Source organism: Octopus sinensis, linkage group LG21, assembly GCF_006345805.1.
Source record: "Octopus sinensis linkage group LG21, ASM634580v1, whole genome shotgun sequence".
Lineage (NCBI taxonomy): Eukaryota > Metazoa > Mollusca > Cephalopoda > Octopoda > Octopodidae > Octopus > Octopus sinensis.
In genome coordinates, this window is record NC_043017.1 from 19,257,283 (window position 1) to 19,279,782 (window position 22,500).

The window sequence follows — 22,500 nt, forward strand, 5'->3', positions numbered from 1 at the left end:
ACACAAGCATTCACACACACCCTTACATACATACATACATACATACATATGTATATACACATGTACATACATATATTAATATATATAGATACATACATATATAGATACATACATATATATATATATATATATATATATATATATGTAGTATGCCACTTTACCGTAGCAAATAAACTTTGCTCTCTCTCTCTCTCTCTATATATATATATATGGTGGTTGTCTACTCCTTAGGCAGAGTTTGACCACCTCCTATACCTACACCTTGGAACCATCATGACATCTGATGTGGCTTTTTAAACCTGACAATGTGTTGAAAAGACACCCGCATAGATTGCATATCTGATTTGGACCGACCACCAAGAGCTGCAGTTAAGTACTGATCTTTGTGGATCTTAAAATGTCTTTTGAGGCCTCCAATAGATTTACAGACTTTCTGGCATACATTGCATCGAAAAGTGTGCATGGACATATTAGGCAGAACAGTTGGTAGAGGTTTGTTTCTCATGGGTTCACAAATGAAATTTTATATAAATATATATGTGTATGTATGTGTGTGTGTGTTGATACACTGGGCTTCTTTGAGTTTCCATCTACAAAATCTACGTACAAGGCTTTGATCGACCCGGGGATGTAATTGAAGGCATTTGTCTAGTGTACTGTGCAGTGTGAGACTGAACCTGAAACCATGTAGTTGGGATGCGAGCATGTTAACCACACCTCCATGTCTCTGCGTAGTCAGTCGTCTTCACTCTCTTCTGAATTTGATTGATGCCTGATGTGACTTTTGCTGACTTGGTCTTAGTCTTCTTTATAATTCTATTTACATCCAGGATGCATTGTAAGAATATATCGAAACTGTTGTAGAACCTGACAACTTGATTAATTTTTATCTTATCGACTATCCCAGAAGGATGATGAAAAAATAAAATAAAAAAAAGGAAAAAAAAAAACAACAACAAAAGCAAAACAAAGCAAAATCGACCTTGGAAGGAATTGAACTTAGAACATAAATGGCCGAAACTAAAGACCACAAGGTATTTTGTTTGTTGTTTTCATAATTCTACCAAATCCGTTTCCGTTTCTTTTGTTTGGAAATAAATCATACACAGTTTATTACAAGTTCTTGCGATATACTGTGGACGATAGGTTCAGCTCAACTAACCTCATAACACACTTTATTGTCATTATCATCAATCATCAATCAGCAGCAACAGCAGCATTATAATTTCCCCTTTCCTATGCTTGTATGGATCAGATGGAATTAAAAGGTAAAGGTGACATGTCCAAGATGTGGGCTGGACAATGAAACCGTCCAGCACACTTTTGTACAATGTCGGGAGCTGTCAAGCTTGATAAGTTACGTAGTACACATGTTGTTTCATCTGGAATGAGTACAGCTGTTGGATTGATCTATAATACAGATGGTGCCGCCAAATGGACTCTCAAAGGAAGGTGAGGCATGTTTTCACTGTACGGTGGCAGTATTGAAAGAGTGTGTATGGCAAACTAGAATGGAAGGTTTCATGACAGGATCCTTTGTCTGTGGCCCAGGTTTGATAACCTACTTCAGATACCATCTGAAGAGCAAGATGGGGTTAGAGAGGAAGACCCTGCTGCAGAGAGAGTATGAGAAACGTTGGAAGGATGTGATGAGATAGGTGGGTGTCAGCAACCCAGCTTAATCATCAATGAAGGAAAAAAAATATGATAGTTGCTGGGCCATACAGGCTGCCAGGTATATAGTTTGAACTCGTTTGATTTATTTTAAAAAAAAATGGATACCAGGAAAGTCAAGTAAATCATAAACTATATTTAAATTTCTAATGTTCATTCGAACTCATCTTAACATTTTTGTAATCATTTCATATTGTAATGTCCCATCTGTGTATTGAGTGTATAATCATAATAAAGAATCCACCTCTAGCCAAACAATTATTCTGTGCTGATGAAGGGAAATAACCAAGAAATCGTGATACTCAGATATTGTTTTGAGCTGAGAGTGCTAGATTCCCTTGTTCGAAAATATAAGGACACAGATTGTGTCGTATAGCCAGTGGAGATGATGTCTCCTGGGGCTAAATTACTGCAACATTCGTCCTAAACCAGGACTGCCATGTTATGTTGGAGAATAATCTTTACTCCAAAGTACTGTTGCTGAATATCTCTCATTGTGAGATTTACAAATAGAAATTTTTCACCTTTTTAGTGTTTAAAACTTGCAGGTCAACTTGGTGGTAGTGGTGGTGTAGGGTGACTATGATTTTTATTTGTTTTCATTATTGCTGAAATGATTTTGTTTTGTTTTTAGTGTTTGAAATAGTTTATGATAAAAATGGTTTCAAATTTTGCCACAAGGGCAGCCATTTTGGGGGAGGGGATGTGGTGGTAGCATCAACCCCAGTGTTTCACTGGCACTTAATTTCTTGACCCCAAAAGGATGAAGGGCAAAGTCAACCTTGATGGAATTTGAACTCAGAACATAGTGACAGACGAAATACCAGTAAGCATTTTGCCTGGTTTGCTAATGATTCTGCCAGCTTGCCTAATCTCCATTTGATTTTGCTATTAAAAATGTCTTCTTGTTTTCTGTTTTGTTTTTTGTTTTCCTTTAGATGGGGGTGGCCAACTTTGGCAATGTGTTATATCCATTCATATGCTAAGAATTATTTATTTATTTTATTTTATTTATTTTTTTACTTTTTTGCAATCCCTGGCACTTCTCAGAGTGAAGTGTATTTTTAGCTCTGTTTTTTCTTTTGTGTATTTAATAAGTAATAATAATGATGATGATAATGATAATAATCATAATAATAATAATAATAATAAATGCCCTAATGCAGTACAAAACAGTGGCTCTCATGGCTTCTGATCTTAACTGATTGGAAGCGTTATCATGTACATTGTTTTGTCTTGGTATAAAAGATGGGCTACAGCAAATATTCTGCTCAATATCACAGATTTGCTTGTCAGTTGTTTGACCTTAACCAGTTGAGAATGTCCCTTAGTGGCTGATGATATGTGCATCTCTGATCATGAACAGAAGTAGTGGGGGAGCATCATAGCCATGTGTTGAAAGAATTCTTGGAGGTTTGGATAATTCACCTTTGGAAACATGGGTGGTTCGTTCAACATACTTAAACAATCCTTATTCAGGGACCTTTTGAGCAGGATGGGCTACTCGACCAGAAGAAAATTCTAACTGGGCTCCACCTGCAAGGTCATGCACTGTTTATCTTGATATGAGATCACCATGTCACGCACATATGGTTGTGATGCATGTGCCTAGTGTACCCTTATCAGCGGGTAGTCATAATAGGTATACTGGGCTTCATATATTTTACTCCAGTGTCACTTTGGTGGCATGCACTGCTCTCTCACTCAATAATAATAATAATAATAATAATAATTCAAACAAACAATTAAAATTAAAGAATTATCATGAAGGCTTTTATTTACTTTGTTAAATGTCTTCATCATGCTGTTCATGCATATGTTTTCTCTTTTAAAAAAATTTTTGTATGAAATATATTTATCAATTACACAGATTTTTTTTTATACAGTTCATGTGTGATTTATGTTTAGTATTTAAAAAGATAAAAAAGGAAACAACAAAAAACTGACAATAAAAAGCAATTTCTGTTCAGGCTTATTTTTTTAAATAAATTCTCCACATCATAGGCACAGGAGTGGCTGTGTGGTAAGTAGCTTGCTAACCAACCACATGGTTCCGGGTTCAGTCCCACTGCGTGGCATCTTGGGCAAGTATCTTCTGCTATAGCCCCGGGCCAACCAGTGCCTTGTGAGTGAATTTGGTAGACGGAAACTGAAAGAAGCCTGTCGTATATATGTATATATATGTATGTGTGTGTCTGTGTTTGTCCCCCTAGCATTGCTTGACAACTGATGCTGGTGTGTTTACGTCCCCGTCATTTAGCAGTTTGGCAAAAGAGACCGATAGAACAAGTACTGGGCTTACAAAGAATAAGTCCCAGGGTCGAGTTGCTCGACTAAAGGTGGTGCTCCAGCATGGCCGCAGTCAAATGACTGAAACAAGTAAAAAAGTAAAAGAGAGAGTAAAGAGTATCATAGTCCAGGGTGTGGCAAAAAAAAAACCCCTCCCATATTCATCATTCATTCTTGATAAACATTTCAACAGCAAACACATAGTGTGCATCAACCCAAACCATGATGATGGCTGAAAGCATTATGGTAAAACATTAGCTTTAAGAAGACACCACTATCACCTGCTTAACTTCCTTGGTGCCACAGCAACGGCTCTGCAAAAGATGGGAGGTTTTTCTGCTGCACTCTGTATTCATTTTCAGTGTGTATATGTGCGCTCCACCACCTGTTCCCCCCCACCTCATCCAACATATCCAACAATCCCAAATTAGGCTCTACATCATTTAATTTTACACTCATTTTTACCTGCTGGCAAGGATTAAATGAAACTTGTTGAGGCAAATTTTCTATTTCTCAATGTTCTTCTTTTTTTGCAAGTAAATTTTTTTCTGTTTCTTTTTCTCCATTTTTCTGGTCCCCGCACTTCAAAGGGTGACACTACAGAATCTTTCGATTATTGGAGATTGCAAACAAAGGCACCATTCCTCGCTGAAACAGTGTTAATGAGGACACATGGAATGCCATTCCTGCACAGACTCACACTCACAAATATGTATGTGTGTGTGTGTGTGCATTCTTTTACTTGTTTCAGTCATTTGACTGATGCCATGCTGGAGCACCGCTTTTTAGATGAAGAAATCAACCCTTGGACTTATTCTTTGTAAGCTTGGTACTTATTCTATCACTTATTTATGGGGACATAAACACACCAACATCAGTTGTCAAGTGATGTGGTAGGGGACAAACACAGACACGCATATACATACACACACACACATATATATATACATACGATGGGCTTCTTTCAGTTTTCATCTACCAAATCCACTCACAAGGCTTTGGTTGGCCTGAGGCTATAGTAGAAGACACTTGTCCAAGGTGCCATGCAACAGGGTTGAACCTGGAACCATGTAGGTGGGAAGCAAGCTTCTTACCGCACAGCCGCTGAAAGATTGCGTTTCCATTCGGAAACAGTTCCACAACCAGAGGATGAATTTGATCAGATAAAGTGCTTAAATAGTCTTGACTATTAATTCTGCCATGAAGGGAAACCATTGGGCTGACGGATTTCCAAGATATAGCTCCCCCAGATCATCACAGATCTTCCTCCATGTTTAACTTTAAATGTTTGGCTTTAATCACTGCCATAATTCATCTTGGCATGGATTCCACAAGATTGTGACATTCTTCTGGTGCTTTGTTCTCCCATACTGCTTGTAAAGTTCCAAATAATTGTGCTTTTCTGTTTTTTGTTTTGTGTGTGCCCCACAATACCACCTACCTTTACCACATCTAATATACCCAACCATCCAAAAAGTAAGTGCCACAGTTTCTCATGAGTTGTTTGCTTGCTTGATTACTTCAGTGTCCAGTCTGCTATCTCAGAAGCCAAGGAGTCCAAACCGATTTCTTCTACGTCAACTTTGGTTGGTATGTCTCAGAAAGTACAGAAGCTAGCAACTCCACTTTGGTATCTCAAGAAGTCCAAACTGATTATACTTCAGTGCACATTCTGGTATCTCAGAATCTACTGAAGCTATGATTACTGTGTTTTTAAACCTTGATTACTAAGAAAAGTAATAAAAAAATAGAACAAAACAATTTTCTTGATTTCCAAAAGTTTGTTGGCTGTTTAAGTGCACTGTCTTGTTTTCTTCAATTATCATAACTGGTTCTCTGTCAGCCGCAACGATGAATGTTCCAGTTGATTTGATCAACCAAACAAACAGCCTGTCCATGCAATTAACATGCAAGTGGCCGAGCACTCCACAGACACATATATCTATTTCTTTATTACCTACAAGGGGGCTAAACACAGAGGGGACAAACAAGGACAGACATAGGTATTAACTCGATTACATCGACCCCAGTGCGTAACTGGTACTTAATTTATCGACCCCCGAAAGGATGAAAGGCAAAGTCGACCTCGGCGGAATTTGAACTCAGAACGTAACGGCTGACGAAATACCGCTAAGCATTTCGCCTGGCATGCTAAGGTTTCTGCCAGCTCACCATATACCCTTAACGTAGTTATCAGGGAGATTCAGCATGGCAGAAGGCTGGTCCCTTTGAATTACAGGTGCTATTCAGTTTTGCCAGCTGAGTGGATTGGAGCAACGTGAAATAAAGTGTCTTGTTCAAGGGCACAATGTATCACCAAAGAATTGAACTCATGACCTTATGATTGTCATGCACCTTCACTTATTACTACTACTGTCATACTAAAGCCCTAAGGTGTGTCCTTGAGCAAGTCTCTTTATTTCACATTGACACCTTGCCAATTATTGAACTCCCAACCTTACGATTGTGATCGGAATACCCAAACCACTAAGCCGTGTACCTTTGCTCAATTATTATAGAGTAAGAATGATGCCATGTGGCCGAGTGGTTAGGTTATTCAGCTTACAATACGGTTCAATTCTCAGATCAAGCATTGTCCCTTTGAGCAGGAGACTTCATTTCCCATTATTCTTTTCGACTCAGCTGAAAAATAAATACTGAGGGCAGTTGGAAGTTAACCCTTTACTTACAGTTTTATTGATAACAATAAGGGTCTCAACAACAATCTACAGACACAGCAGCCAAATCTCCCTCAAATCTCTAATCACTATCTTAATCCTTTTGTTACCATATTTTTCCGAAATACACTAATTTTATTCCAGTTAATTTGTAAAATAATGAAGAGTTTAGTATGTTATTAATCTGATATTTAGAACATGAAATTTAGATGACACTGCATCCTTTAAGGCCCTCATGCTTTCCGAAATCCACTGAAACTACACCTGATTATATATAGACTTTAGATGAGTTGTAGTGCACCTGAGCACTGTACACAATTATTATTATTATTATATGGAAGGTTTTAAGTTAGATCCCTTTAAAGCAAGGAGTTTTGTATCGTAGTACCAGGGCTGGTGGTCTCAGTTGGATTAGTATCAAAAAGTTTAAGCTGGTGTTCAAACTTTATAAACATATCCAACCCATGGCAAGGAAAACAGAAGAATTATAGGGATTCAATCTGTATTTTGTTTTATCATTAATAACAAAAGAGAGATTTCAACAATTACAACTACAAATATAGTAGCTAAATCTGCCTCGAATTCCAACTTGATGTATTAAATCTTTTTTTTACCATATTTCTTTTAAACAAACTGTCTTAGTTTCAATTCGTTTTGAAAATCATGAAGAATTTAATAAAATAACTTTGTCAAAATTTAGTTGGAATCTGGAAAAAAACTCAACATGAAATTTTGATGGCTGATTTTAATTTAAATCCCTTTAAAACAGGAAGTCTGTATCATAACACCAGAGGTGGTCTCCGTTGGATTGGTACCAAAAGGTTTAAGAGAATTTTCAAACTTTTTTAACTTGTCCAACCCCATAGTGAGGAAGAAAGAAAACCTATATAAATGTAATCTGTGTTTTGTTTTCTCATTAATAACAAGCGATCCCAATAATAACATTCTTCAAACATAGCAGTCAAATCTCCCTCAAATTCTAACTTACTATCTTAACCCTACAGTTAGCATATTTCTGTTGAAATACACTGTCTTTATTTCAATTAATTATAGAAAATAACGAAGAATTTAATTTAATAACTTTGCCGTTATTAAGCTGGAGTTTAGAATAAAAATTAACACGAAATTTTGATGGAAGGTTTCTATAGAGATCACTTGAAAACAGGAAATTTATATCAAAGAACCAGGAGAAGTCTCAAGCAAGTTGGTACCAAAATCCTTAAGCTGATAAGTTGGAAGGCAGGGAACCACAGATCTGGTTCAACTGTTTGCCATTCTTAAAAAGCAAAGACGGATCCACTTAACTATTTTGTAATATTTCTGTTGAAATACTGTTCTTATTTCAATTAATTATGAAAAATAGTGAAGAATTTAATAAAATAACTTTGTCATTATTTAATCTGGTCTTTTGAATATAAATCAACATGAAATTTTGATGGAAGGTTTTAAGATAGACCACTTTTTAAAGCAGAAAGTTTGTATCACAGCACCAGGGGTGATCTGAGGTGGGTTGGTGTCAAAATGGTTAACCCCACAACAGACGGGCATCTTGTTCAGGAGAGATGAATGTTCAAACTAAATATTTTGAAAATTCAAACAAGTTTAACAGCAGTAGTTTACTTGTCTACCTTGAACTGTGTTGTTTGAAGGATATTTGGCTGCTATTTCTAAGCAGGTTGAGTGACCACATAGAGGGTCATTTAGCAGTGATGGTGGTGGAAGAGGAGGAGGAAGCTGTGCATCTTGGTAAGTAAGTTTTTGCCAATCAATGAGGTGGTCTTTTGGATGTGGTCCAGAATTTTTATGTATGTTGTAGAAATATCAGACCAGGTATACAGGAACAGGTGGGATGATGGTGGGGAGTTGGCAGACATGTCAAAGGCATTGGATGAAATATTTTGTAGTATTTATATTTTGGCTTCTTTCATTCTGAGTTCAAATCCCACCAAGGTTAGCTTTTGCTTTTTGTCCTCCTGGGGTTGATACATAAAATACCAGTCTAAGGTTGTGGAATTGTTAACAAACTGGACCAGGTGCCTTGTGGTATTTATTCTGGTCCCTTGCATTATGAGTTCAAATCTCTCTCTGTGACCTGCCGGGGAGTGATAGACTGAACCCACTCCCTTGTTTCATACCATCATCACAACCTGGCAGCCCAGGGTGCCTGTTACAGAAGTAGTGGAAGAGGCTGAGAGATGAGACGGCACATCTGTAGAGCAGAGGTTGGAGTGACTTTATACCAGTCGGTTGGGTGGCCTTTTGCCACCCAATCTCAATGTGATTTGCACTCAAGTGATGTGATGCAACCAAATACCACAAGGTATCTTTTATTATCTGACACAGCCATAGGTGCATGTGGACGCCTATATGTATATATAAACACACACATAAATATATATATATATATGTATAAAAATACATACATGCATATATATATATTTAGCAGAAGCAACAGAGTGACTGAAGGGCACTTAGATAAGTGCCAATGCATGAAACCCTCAGACCTTGAGTCACTTTTACAAGGCTCTGCACAGGCGTTTTTACGTGACATCACATGGGCGCTTTTATGTGGCACCACCATGCTTTACACTACAAGAAAGATCAGTTTTAACACTTCTGCTGTGGTGTATATGTATATATATGTGTGTGTGTGATGGCAGTTCTTTGTAGTCCAAAGACCATGAGAAAGAGTAGCAAGTCCTTATGTTGCTACGTAAACCAACCCCTGAGTAACAGGCACTGTTGCATCTGGGGGTAAACACTTAAGTTTTAGTTAGATGGAGGTTGTGATGATGGCTTTTCTGCCTCATATGGTAGACACCCCCATTGCATGTTCACCAAATTTTTACAGATGTAGTTTTTCATGCTACGAAAATCATAACGTAATTCATCTGTTGAATCAGTATTACATTGTGGCAATTATACTTAAGCGTATTTGATGGGCGGGCTTCTATACAGGTTTGGGTTGACTCAAGTCTATTGACATGCAGAAGGACCAAAGCCAGGACTTCATGGTTGCAAAGGAAACCTTTTTTACCATCTGGCTATGCCAGCGTGCATGTGTGTGTATATGCAAACATGCATGGGTTAGTCGGGAGTTCTACTTTGAAATCGTAAACAAAATAAGTTTGAAAATTCTAATTAGTTTACGAGTTAAATTAATTATCTTTGGTTTCAGTCTGAAAATATCTTTCTCCCCAAAAATGAAACGGGGACAAAAAGGAAGATCGTGGCAAACTATTTAAAACCTGACTTAAAAAGCGACTATTTTTGACGCGTCCTTCTTATCACAGCAACAAAATCGACAGCAAACTGGTAAAAAAAAAAAAAAAGAAACTTGTTTTTTAATAAGGAATAAAATACACGAATCATAAGTACAAAAAGGTTTAAATTAAATTATAATTTATGCTACAAATTTTGATTATAAACTCTTTTTTTCTGTGGTTGAAAGTTCTTCGAAAACACTTTTCCCCGTGGTAGAAATTTCTTCGGAAACTGGTTTTTCACTGGTCGAAGGCTCATTGCAATCGTGTTTTTCTGTTGCAAGATCATCCTCCCAAACGTTTTTTTCCGTGGTAAAAATTTCCTGACAAACGACTTTTTCTTCGGTAGAAAGTTTCTCACAAATCCGTTTTTCTGTAGTAGAAAATTCCTTGTAACCGAATGTTGAAGTGGTAGGAATTTCTTCGCTAACGTTTTTCTCATTGGTAGGAAGTTTATTACAAAAATATTTTTCGTCAGTATAAAGTTCTCCACAATCGGATTTTTCAGTGGCATAAAGTTCTTCGTAAATGTTCTTTTCATCTGTAGAAAGTTCTTTGCAAACGGTTTTTTCCATTGAATAAAATTCTTCGCAATCGTTTTCTTCAGAGGCAGGAAGTTCATCGCCAATTTTTTCGGTGGGAGAAAGTCTCTCAGATTCTTGTTTTTCACTGGAAGAAAGATCCTGACAAACATCTTTTTCACTAGGAGAAAATTCTTCTAAAATAATGTCTTTTTCTGTGATAGAATTTTCATCACAATCGGTTTTTTCACTGATAGGAAATTCCTTACAGTTAATATTTTCCGTTGAAAGTTCGTCGCAAGCGTTTTTTCCACTGACAGATAATTCCATGCCAGCAGTATTTTTCAAGGAAAGTTCTTTGCAAATTTGGTAAATTCTCATAGTAGAATGTAAATTCAAATTTCTTTCTTTTTCATATTTTTTTAAGGTATATTTTTGACGAATATTGTGTATTTTACACTCCAGATCGTAGATGTCATTAAGACAATTGTAAATTTTGCGCGCTGAAGGCGAATTATTGGGTAATTTAACGTCCATTCTCAAAGGTGCAGTTTTTTCACGTAAGCGCTTATTTTTATCAATTAGTTCTTGTTTTTGTTGGCGTAATCTCTCGTGGATATTTAATAATAAGTCTAATTTACGTCGGTAAGTTTCTTTCTCTGTTGAAATTTTCGAATTCTCCAGTTCCATAGTGCCGAACCAAGATGATACAAGTCTACGGAAACATGGAAGAAAATCAATGAAGTTTGAGAAAATCTGTGATGGTACGCATCTGCCTGAAACTATCCACAAAATATGTATTACACGTGAGTGTTGATCAGAACGATAAGTTTTCGGTAAGTGCTTGACAAAAAGGGATAATACAAAGACATTTAGAGTTACCTCCCTTATCAATAATTAAACAGGAAAGAAAATTGAGTGCCGGACCTCAAATCCGGCTTTCAAAACCCCGGAACTTCCAGAAATCCGATAATACCGTGCAATATCACGCAACTTACTGTACCCTGTATTAAATAAACAGGACCTGTTGTAGAAGTTTGTTCATTTGCTTACGGAATGTTAACAATAGTTTAGATTTAATGTGGATTGATAAACATTAAACATACTCTGCTTTAGAAGCGTATTAGTTTGTATCTGTTAAATAAAATCATGTTCTTTACTTTTCTTCCATTTAATTTTCCTTTTGTAAGCTTTTATACACGGTACAATATGATATATAAAAAAATAATAACTGGTTTAATAGATATCAAACGGATCCTGCGTTAGATGTATATTTATTTGAATGTGTTAAATGCAATTTAGTTCTTTACTTTCCTAGTTTATTTCATATTTTACATTTATATTTAGACTTTCCAGAAACCAGGAAATAAAATTCTTTACTACCCACAAGGGGCTAAACACAGAGGGGACAAACAAGGACAGACAAACGGATTAAGTCGATTATATCGACCTCAGTGCGAAACTGGTACTTAATTTATTGACCCCGAAAGGATGAAAGGCAAGAGAAATATAGGCCACTTCCGGTCAGAAGCTTGTCGGATATTTGGTGGGGTTCTATGTATATCTCGATATATATTAGAATTTGTGACTTATTTATCTGCAGTTTTCCACATATTCTATTTAATTCTTGGTGGGTTTCCGAATATAACAATAGAAAGACACTTTTATAGGGAGGAAAAAAAATTGTAAATAAGTTGTTTTATTATCTTCTATTTTAAAGAGTTATTAAAGGAAGTTTCGACAATCCTTTGAAAATTACTCTGTATAAATGGAAACTTTTTCTCTTTATATTTCGAAGGCTAAAGTTTTTTTGAATCAATCTACGCAATTCCTATTAAACTAGGACGTGCATAGGGTCTCGAAAAGAAACTTTCGGAGCACGTGTGTGACGTAAGAGGCAGGCAACGATATGCAGGCTTTTAGAGTTACTTCCCTTATACTAAAAGTACCCCAAGAAGGAAATATAAATATCTAATATTAATATAGAAAAATCTAATTTATAAATATATAATATCTAGTAGAGAGAAAGATAAGAGGATCAAGTTAAATAGATCAAGGCAAATCAACTGCAAAGCACATTGCGTTATCTGGTAAGACAGAAAACTCGAAAAACTCAGGTAAACAAACCGTTCGGATTATCGGTTAAGGCTAAGTTGAACGGATATTTCCTTGGTATCCGGCATTCCGTAAATCCAAGAGTATCCAAGGAATTATATATATTTATACTTATGTACAAGAATTTATAACTGTTGTTTATTTGATCTATTTCATATGTTTTCGCTAATTACGGACGTGATTGCTACTGGAAGTACTCTTTTATGCGAAGAGTACGAAAATGTACCTCAATGAGTTGTTTACACAAACTGTTGTTGATTTCATAACTTCTATTTTAGAGAGTAATTAATGGAGGCTTCAAGAATCATCTGATAGTGACTGTGTGTATATACACACACACATATATATAGTTACCGTGTATATATAAATTTATATATATATAGTAACTGTGTGTGTATATACAATTACTCTATATTTATATATATATAAATAAGTATATTTAGTTACTGTGTGTATATATAGATATAGTTTTACTGCATGTGTGTATAAGTTACTCTGTGTATGTATATATATACATATATATAGTTATTCTATTTGTATTTTAAAGACTAAAGGTGTATTTGTTTCGGTAAGTATTTACTTCTTGATATTTAACGTTATCATAATATCCATATAATTAACTTCATTATTTGAGTCTAATTATTGTCTGTCCTTCATTTAGTCATTTGGTGATGACGCACTTTCACACAACAAATCCTTCATTTCGCTATATTTCTATATTTTACCAAAGGTTCTTAAAATAACGAATTAGGGTTGGTTATGAAAAATATTTTACTTTGGGAAATATCTTGGTTTTGTAATTTTTATGCAAAAAAAACAAAAAAACTCAAAATTTCCTAACGGTGTTATTTACATCACGTTGTCGACTTCAACGCGGAACACAAGGCCAAATGTACAAAGAACGAACAAAACGTTTCTACTTTTCTCCACTAAATGCTGTTATTATTATTTTAATCATTCCTTCATTGTCCATCTTCCTTAAATTGTGAAATTCATTGATGTAGTCTGTTATATTTTTTTGCAACTCAAGTAACCTCAGCCCATTTGGGATAATCACCTCTCGTAAATTCCACCCTATTTAGAATTTCAAATATAAATAATATGACATTGGTGTAAGTTTTGTAAATAGAATAATCACATATTTCAGATTTCGTAAGCACTGTCTAACTAAATATTTAATTTTAATCCCAGCGCGTTTGAATTTCAAATATAATTGTTACACATTCATATCTATGTGTATACGTAGGTATACGTGTGTAGAATACATCCCCACTTTTGGCACAGGTCGTACTGTTTACTAATAAAATAGTGCCAAACGTATACACAGATATGAATGTGTAACAATAATGGTTTCTGATTTCGGCAGAAGACCAGTAAATTTCAGGTGAGTGGGGCTAGTCGACACCATAGATCCCATTACTTGATTGGTACTTTATTTTATATCGACTCCGAGAGAATTTAAAACAAAGTGGACCCGAGTAAGATCTGAGGTCAGAATGCAACGAGTCGGAACATATACAGCAAAGCGTTTTTTCTGATGCTCTAACGATGCTGTCAGCTCCACAAAACTTCTATATATTCTATATATCAGAATAGTTGATATATTTTTTGGCATTCCTTCAGGGTTGGTCTACAGAGGGTCAGTGTAAAGAGACGACGTCATTCACCCTCTTTTTCAGCCCAACCTCTTTATCCATGTCATGAGGGAATGTTGTATGGGGAGGATGACGACGTGTACCAATATCGAAGGATTGCCATTTTCTGTGACCACTGAGTAAGCATTATCAGTAAATATTTGAAGTATATACCTATTTCTTTATTACCCACAAGGGGCTAAACACAGAAGGGACAAACAAGGACAGACAAATGGATTAAGTCGATTATATCGACCCCAGTGCATAGCTGGTACTTATTTAATCGACGCCGAAAGGATGAAAGGCAAAGTCGACCTCGGTGGAATTTGAACTCAGAATGTAGCGTCAGACGAAATACCGCTAAGCATTTCGCCAGGCGTGCTAACTTTTCTGCCAGCTCACTGCCTTTTGAAGTATATACCACCATGCCCCCCCCCCGCCCAATTAGTTCATGTTTTAATACTAATTTGAATTATAAAAATTAATCTGCAACATCAGGTTCTTTGGTATAGACTGTTATGTCGTCTTCCAGTGATTGTTTTAGCGATCTCAGAAGGCTGAATTGTAAAGTAGGTATGGAGAGGATTTGAACTTGGAATGTAAATGCATAAACGAACCACAAATTATTATTTTCCAATACTCGGCCATCTACTTGCTTACCTATCAAAAAATTTATCCCAGACGCTGTTCATGTACCTAAAATAACAGTTTTCAGACACCATAGTCTTCGGTAGCAATTCTCGTTTGATTATTGTTTAAGAGTTGATTACAAATGGCTCCTTGCATAGCTCACCTTATTCTCAGTATACCTTGGGCTATTTTTTCCTGCTCTTTTACATTTTGAGTTTAACTCCTTCCAATGTAGACTTTTCCTTTCATTCGTTCAGGCTCGGTAATAGAAAATATTGGCCAAGCACTGGGATCAATGTAATTAACTTTCTCCTCACAAAATTGTCAGCTATGTGCATAAATTATTGCTAAGATGGTAAACTGGCAGAAATGCTAATCATCAGACAATAAGGCTTTAGCAGCATTTGTTCTGGCTCTATATGTTGCGAGTTCAAATCCCACACGGGTCAGCTTGTCTTTCATCCTTTTGCAATTGAATGCTGGGGTTGATGTAATCAACTTACACATTCATCTGAAAAGTTGCTGGCCTTGTAGCAAAATTTGAAACTAATATTATTATTATTGTTATAATAAAACATCTGACTAGTTACTGTTTGTAAAAAGAAAAATGTAATTATGTATATTTGTCATTTACATTTTTTTTTCTTTCTGAATTTAGGGAACTGGATGGGCTCTGAACAAAGTAGCCTCCCAGCTGGTGCCCCAGGCAGCAGTCTGCGATCCCAGCGTGATGAAGACATTCCATATACAACATATTCAATAAGCAAACCCATCGATGGAGGTAAAGCATTTTCCATCATTGTATTATTATCATCATCATCATCATCATTATTATTATTATTATTATGGCAGCAAGCTGGCTGAATCATTAGCATGCTGGGCAAAACGCTTAGCGGTATTTTGTCTGCTGTTATGTTCTTAGTTCAAATTCTGCCAGGGTTGACTTTGCCTTTCATCCTTTCGGAGAGTCGATAAAATAAGTACCAGTCAAGTACTGGGGTTGATGTGATCAACTTATCCCCTCCTCCAAGATTTCAGGCCTTTTCCCAACAGTTGAAAGGATTATTAATATTAAGGTGGTGAGCTGGCCGAATCGTTAGCACACTGGGTGAAATGCTTAGCAGTATTTCATCCGCTGCTATGTTTTGAGTTCAAATTCCACCAAGGTAAACTTTGCCTTTCATCCTTTTGGGATCAATAAGTACCAGTGAAACACAGGGGTTGATAATCAACTAGACCCCTCCCCACAAATGGCTGCCCTTGTGGAAGATTTTGAAACTATTATTATTATTGGGATTAAGCAAAATGCTTTGTTATGCTTAGTTGTGTCTGTTTATGTTCCTGCTTCTCACCTGTCAGAGTTGATAAAAGAAGTATCGGGGAAATATTGCAGGGACATGCCATCAGTAATTACTCAGGGTAGTCAGTTGGTGACCTTTATGTAGTAAAAACACACAAAAATAAACAAAACACAGGCACGTAACTGAGTTGAAGGCAGATTTACTTCTGCCTTTTATAATACGTAAAGAAAACGTTGCTGTAGGAATGTACACAGCACATGTTGTACTACAGCAGTCCTATGTGTGGCTTAAATACTGAGATTGAAAGGCAGGGACGAATTATGCCTACCTAATCTACAAAAAAAAAACATTTTGCATTTTATGCATAGTAGTCAGAGTAACCTTCATAATTTTATTGAATTAGGTGCATATTTTGCGATAAAAGGAAAATGTTGCTATCAATCTATTTTATTCAAGATAGGCACCTTGTCTACCTAGGCGGCACATCCCTGGAATATTGGATTGATTTAACAGACTAGAACCATTCCTGTTAAGAAAAGAAACTAAACTAAGGTAGCAGAATAGCCTAAATTGCTAATGCTTGATACACCTTGCTGTATTAGACATTAGCAGTATAGCCTCACTTGGTTATAGTTAGGGCATCTTGCTATAATGGACTTTAGCAGAATAGCCCAATTGCTAGTGCATAGGACACCTTGCTGTATTGGCTATTAGCAGAATAGCCTCATTTACTAGCACTAAGTGATTGACAGATCTTCTTGTTAAGATGAAACTATTTAACTAGAATAGTAAAAATATTTTAGAATATGTTTAGAAGATGGTGTGGCAGACATTCTGTAACATAATCAGGAATGTGGTTGCCCAGCAAGTGATAGAAACAAGGTTCCAGTCCCATCAATAGACCAGTTATTATTTGTCTCAGACTTGGTGCTTATGTCACCTAATGTTATTTAGCTATTTAAATCACAGTTATTTCATCATTGGAATTGCTGTCCTTGTTTTAATTAAGAATTCAGAGGCCTTTTTTTAATTTGTTTTGTTTAAGTTTTCATGGTTGCTGATGCCAGTGTTTGGATTTTGTCATTTAACCCTTTAGTATTCACATTATTCTGCCAAAATTAATGCTTCTTCATCCACATTGTTTTGAACAAATCATGCATTATCTTGTAGCTATGAAATTTTGATGAGGTAGCTGTTAATTTTTAAAACGATATTGTAGGGTTGGTGTGAGAGACCAGATCTGGCCAGTTTGAACATAAAACAGGCAGAATACTTTTGGCCGGATATGGCCGGTTTAAATGCTAAAGGGTTAAAGTACAAACCATGAAAAATCCCTCGTCAAAAGCAGCCGCCTTCAAATATGAAGTAATTAAGCTGTAATTAATCAAATATGAAGAGCCATGATTCACATTTGAAATTGGGGAGATGCTAGATGGTTTTAAACATTGGTTGTTTATATGTATTGATCTCTTGAAAAGATTCGGGAAATATTTGTCCGTCATCATTGTCATTGAATCTCTCGATACAATTCAGCAAGTTGGTGGAGTGTTGAGCTCCAATATTTGCTCCAGCATGGTTTCTACAGCTAGATGCCTGATCCAACACCAACCACTTTACAGAGTGTGCTGGGTGCTTTTGTGGCACTAGCACTCGTGAGATCGCCATGTAGCTTGCAAGATGGCAAAAACAAGGTCTTCTGATTGAGTTGGGAGAGTATAGTAAAGAGTGAGCAAGTGTTGAGAGGTTTAAAGTATGATAAAGGGATAGGACATGGGTGTCTTGCTATAGAGGAGAGACACAGCTACCCACTGCATTGCATAAGGGTGGCAAGCTGGCAAAATTGTTAGCACGCTGGACGAAATGCTCAGCGGTATTTCTCCCGTTGCTGCGATCTGAGTTCAAATTCCGCCAAGCTTGACTTTTACTTTCCTCCTTTGTGGGCCGATAAATTAAGCACCAGTTGAGCACTGGGGTTGATGTAATCGACTAGTCCCCTTCCCCCCCAAATTTCAGGCCTTGTGTCTATAGTAGAAAGGATTGTATAAGGGTGGATGGGAGTAGCCAGAAAGAGATGAATATAGTGGTGATGATGAGGTGTCAGGGCAAAGTCTTAAAATACAAGAAGATGAGAAGAAGAAAGAATAAGGACAGAGAGACAAGAATGATGAGTAGAATAGATTGCATGAAGAGAGTGACAGATGGTTAGAGATGAATGGAGTGAATAGTGAACCTGGGTGGGGGGTATGGTCAATGGTTGATGTTGTTTTGAGGTGTGGGGAGTGAAAGTAAGAGGAGATAAGTGTTTACATTAATGGTAAATCAATCTTTTATATGAACTCTTTGATACTTTAGCAGTTTTTTGTGTCCACCAAAATGTTTTATAAGGTTAATATTTACATTAAAATCTTCCATCATAATTTTATCAAAACAAACCTTTTTGTTATGGTGTTCCAAATATCGTTTTAATATGAAATTTAAATAAAGGAAAAACTGTAATTATTGTAATAAATCAATCATTTTAAAAATTAATGCAAAATCACGTAAATTAGTGTAGTTCATTAGAAATAGAGCCACAAAAGAGTTTTAAAACATGTTAGCAAAATCTCAGGTTTTACAATTTTTATACTCTTATACTTTTTCAATATATTCTGTGTATCAAGATTTTGAAAAGATCTTGTCATGTTTCCAAAAGGTCCTCTCTAACTTTGAAAATTTCCTTCCTACAAGTTTGCAAAAGAAACTGAAATTTGCCAAAAATACTGCAAGGTTTCTAGAACGGTATTGCAAAGTTTGCAAAAGGTACATATTGTAAAATTTTCCAAAGGATCTGCAAGAGTTTCTAAAGTGCTCTGTGAAGTTTCCAAAAAATCCTTTGAAAATCTTACAAGATCTTGTAAGACATGTATATTGAACAGTAGATGAGATTTAATGCAACAATGATTGATATATTACTGAATGAATAATGCCTCTTTTCACTGATTAGGTTTTACTGTATTTAGTGGCATAAAAGAAGCTTGGACGTATTAGACACACTCCAGTTTCAGTAGAGCACATTTAGAAAACGAAAGTTTTGAGTGCATTAAAGTTTCTAATATAAACCCAACTTCACAACATAGGACCGAGGGTGATTTTTCTATTTTTTGAGACTTTTTTTTTAAGAATATGCTATCAATTATGGTAAGTCATGGATTTAAAATTGAAGGCTGAGTTACTGAGTAGTAAAGATTGTTTGCCAACATAACATGGCAGTCCTAGTTTAGGACGAATCTTGTTGTGAGATTTAAAAATAGTAATTTTCTAATTTATAGATCAGTGACTAGTTGTCACTTTGAAAACTATATATTTTGAATGGGAATTTGGCAGCACCACCTCTGGCCAAACAATTGTTCTGTGCTGATGAAGGGAGATAGCCTGGAAGTTGCGATACACAGATGTTGTTTTGAGCTGAATGGGGGTGCTGGATTCCCTTTTTTGAAAATATAAGGACATCGATCGTGTTGTGTAGCCAGCTGGAGACGATGTCTCCTGGGGCTAAATTACAGCATCATTTGTCGTAAACCAGGACTGCCATGTTATGTTGGCAAACAATCTTTACTACAAAGTACTGATGCTGAATATCTCTAATATCTCTCGTTGTGAGATTTATAAATAGTGAGTTACTGAGGTTTTTCATTGTAAAACATATTCACAATTGCTGTCTTAAGAGAGCGGGAGAGATCATCATCATTTAACGTCCGTTCTCCATGGGTTGGACGGTTCAACCAGGGATCTGGGAAGCCAGAAGGCTGCACCAGGCTCCAGTCTGATCTAGCAGTGTTTCTACAGCTGGATGCCCTTCCTAACGCCAACCACTCCGTGAGTGTAGTGGGTGCTTTTTACGTGCCACTGGCACAGGTGCCAGGTGAGGCTGTTATATAAATGGATCCTGTTATATAAATGGAACAAGAGCTGGAAAATCAGGTAAAGATGACTGCAACTATCTACTCACTGCATGTGCCACCCTGAACTGGAAGCATCCAGATTAGTTTTGGGGGATCCACTTCATGGTGATGTAAGAAGAGGAAAATCTTATCACATTTACATCGACAACTTGATTGCAGACACTGGGTCGGAGTGTATGCAGGACCTAGAGGCAGTGATGACGGATGGAGAAATGTGGCAGGTGGGCCTTGTTGCTGCAGCCCTGGTTGGAACTCGGCCATAATAAAAGTAATAATAAATAAGAACTGGCCTTGAAATCTTGAGTTATTCCTTTCTATAAGACAAACAAACTAAATACCAGTGATGAGGCTGAGTCGTTCATCATATGCTGTCACATGTTTTTACAAAGCACCCCCTTTGCTTGCGAAGACATGTTGGGGCAAGCGAAATCGAAATCGAATTGAACCAGCCAGGATCCCTGGTCTGGTGGTACGTAAAAAGCACTATCCGACTTGTGGCTGATGCCAGCGCCGCCTCGACTGGCTTCCGTGCCGGTGGCACATAAAATACACCAATCCGACCGTGTCCGTTGCCAGCCTCGCCTGGCACCTGTGCAGGTGGCACGTAAAAAGCACCCACTACACTCACGGAGTGATTGGCGTTAGGAAGGGCATCCAGCTGTAGAAACACTGCCAGATCAGACTGGAGCCTGGCGCAGCCTTCTGGCTTCCCAGATCCCCGGTCGAACCGTCCAACCCATGCCAGCATGGAGAACGGACGTTAAACGATGATGATGATGAAGAACTAGCCTTGAAGTCTTGAGTTATTCCTTTCTATAAGACCAACAAACTAAACCCCAGTGATGAGGCTGAGTCGTTCATCATATGCTGTCACATGTTTTCTACAAAGCATACACACATGCACACACACAATGGTAGGCAGTACTTTTGTAACCAATTAACACCTGGTATAATTACTGTGGTTTATTATCTTCTATCTTACATTCTGAATTTAGTTGGATGATTTAGAATAAATTGAAACATTGTATATTCAACCAACAAATCACATCTTAATTAATTAACTCTGTCAAGCACTTGTACTTTTCATATTGGTAAATATTTTTTCAGTGCCAAAATCTCCTAATTCTAGTGATGATGAAGGTAAGCAATAAAATATATTTTAGACATTGAAAAATTTAAAAAAAAAAAAAAATTTTTGGTGTAATTTTTATGGAAGAGAATAATTTTTTTTTTAAATCCACAAAAATACCCTTTTGTATTGAAATTTAATCTCTTTGCTATCCTAATCTATGAATGTCTTGGAGTAGGTAATTGAAATAGTTCTTTATTCTTCAGGACTGTCTTACAAACACTCTCTCTCTTTCTATAGTCCTTAGCATCTTTGTGTATGGCTCTACTGTAGATTCAGAACCTCTATAGTCTTTATCCATCTTGTGCCACTCAGCTCTACCAGTAGATACTTTCTCTCAACTCTGTGGCTGTTATAAACTCTGCAATTGTTACTTTAGAGGATCATTGTTAGTCTTAAATCTCCTTCATCAAAACTTTTCCCTCTAAACTTCAAGCATGTTCTATTGGTACTTCGGTTCTTTCTACCATTCTTGCAGCATCATCTTGGAAAGATTTCCAATTTCTATTTCAACTGGAATGGACTGACTACTAACCGTACTAATAACGTATTTTTATGCTTTAACGAGTATTTCTAGGATGTTATATTAAACAATAACAAACTAACACTGCTTTGTATTTTCAGTATGAAATGAAAATTTTGTTGATTGCTTATTTTAATGTCCCTCTCCCAACATTTTTGTTCTAACTAACGACACAATTATTTTAATTTATTTGTTTTTGCTTTTAAACTAATATTAAAATTTCTATTAACATATATTTAGTCATCAATGTATTGTCTTTTGTGTTTTTTTTTTTCATAAAAATTGTAAAAACAAACAAAATTTCTTTCCATTTTGTTTTTAACAACAAATATAATAATTGTTATAATTTTTGTTGAACAATTTTATTGTGAAAACTTAAATGGGGTTAGGGTTTCTATCAGTGAAGGGTTTATCACCTTAATGGAATTTGCATTTAATTTGTTAGTCTGGAGAAGAAGGAGGATACTACTCCTCACCCTCTTAGTCCTTCCCAGACATTATGAACAGTGCCCATCTGTCTTTTCAGTTTCTTCCATACTGGGGAAAAGGCTATGGGATGTGCTCCTAGCCTTTGTAGTTCTTCTCAGGTTGGGAAAAGGCTATGGACTGGCCCTAGTTTTTTTTTTTTTTTTTTTTTTGTCCCTCTCAGGTTGGGGAAAAGGCTACGGAATATGCCCCCTAGCCTTCTTTAATCCCTCTCAGAGAAGGGAAAGTTTATGGATAGTGCTCATAGCTTTTACACCTCCCCTACAATTTCATTCTGAAAACAATCACATCATTGAAATCTTGAAGCTTCAAGATA

At 36.5% G+C, this 22,500-nt stretch overlaps 2 protein-coding genes across 7 annotated transcripts in view; one reads left to right on the forward strand and one right to left on the reverse strand.

The window, feature by feature from the left end:
• Nucleotides 1-9,966: 9,966 nt before the first annotated feature.
• LOC115222839 lies at nt 9,967-12,879 on the reverse strand. Its single transcript, XM_029793176.2, has 2 exons — nt 12,553-12,879; nt 9,967-11,140 (listed from the first exon to the last, which is right to left on the reverse strand). The coding sequence occupies exon 2, from the start codon at nt 11,113-11,115 to the stop codon at nt 10,063-10,065; it is 1,053 nt and encodes a 350-aa protein (XP_029649036.1). The 5' UTR covers nt 11,116-11,140; nt 12,553-12,879; the 3' UTR covers nt 9,967-10,062.
• Nucleotides 12,519-22,500, forward strand: part of LOC115222840 (BLOC-1-related complex subunit 5) — a 20,672-nt gene continuing 10,690 nt past the window's right edge. The window contains exons 1-3 of one of the 6 annotated variants that reach the window (XM_036511755.1): nt 12,519-12,542; nt 15,463-15,585; nt 21,154-21,186. In XM_036511755.1, the coding sequence (XP_036367648.1) occupies nt 15,471-15,585; nt 21,154-21,186 (148 nt within the window). In that variant the 5' untranslated portion in view covers nt 12,519-12,542; nt 15,463-15,470. Of the gene's footprint in view, nt 12,543-12,966; nt 13,109-14,305; nt 14,328-15,462; nt 15,586-21,153; nt 21,187-22,500 lie in introns of those variants that run through there. The other 5 variants (XM_036511753.1, XM_029793177.2, XM_036511756.1 and 2 more) reach the window with 5 other exon arrangements.

Bases quoted from the DNA above. Each gene is read 5' to 3' on its own strand.
- LOC115222839 (XM_029793176.2), bottom strand. From the start codon at position 11,115: ATGGAACTGGAGAATTCGAAAATTTCAACAGAGAAAGAAACTTACCGA.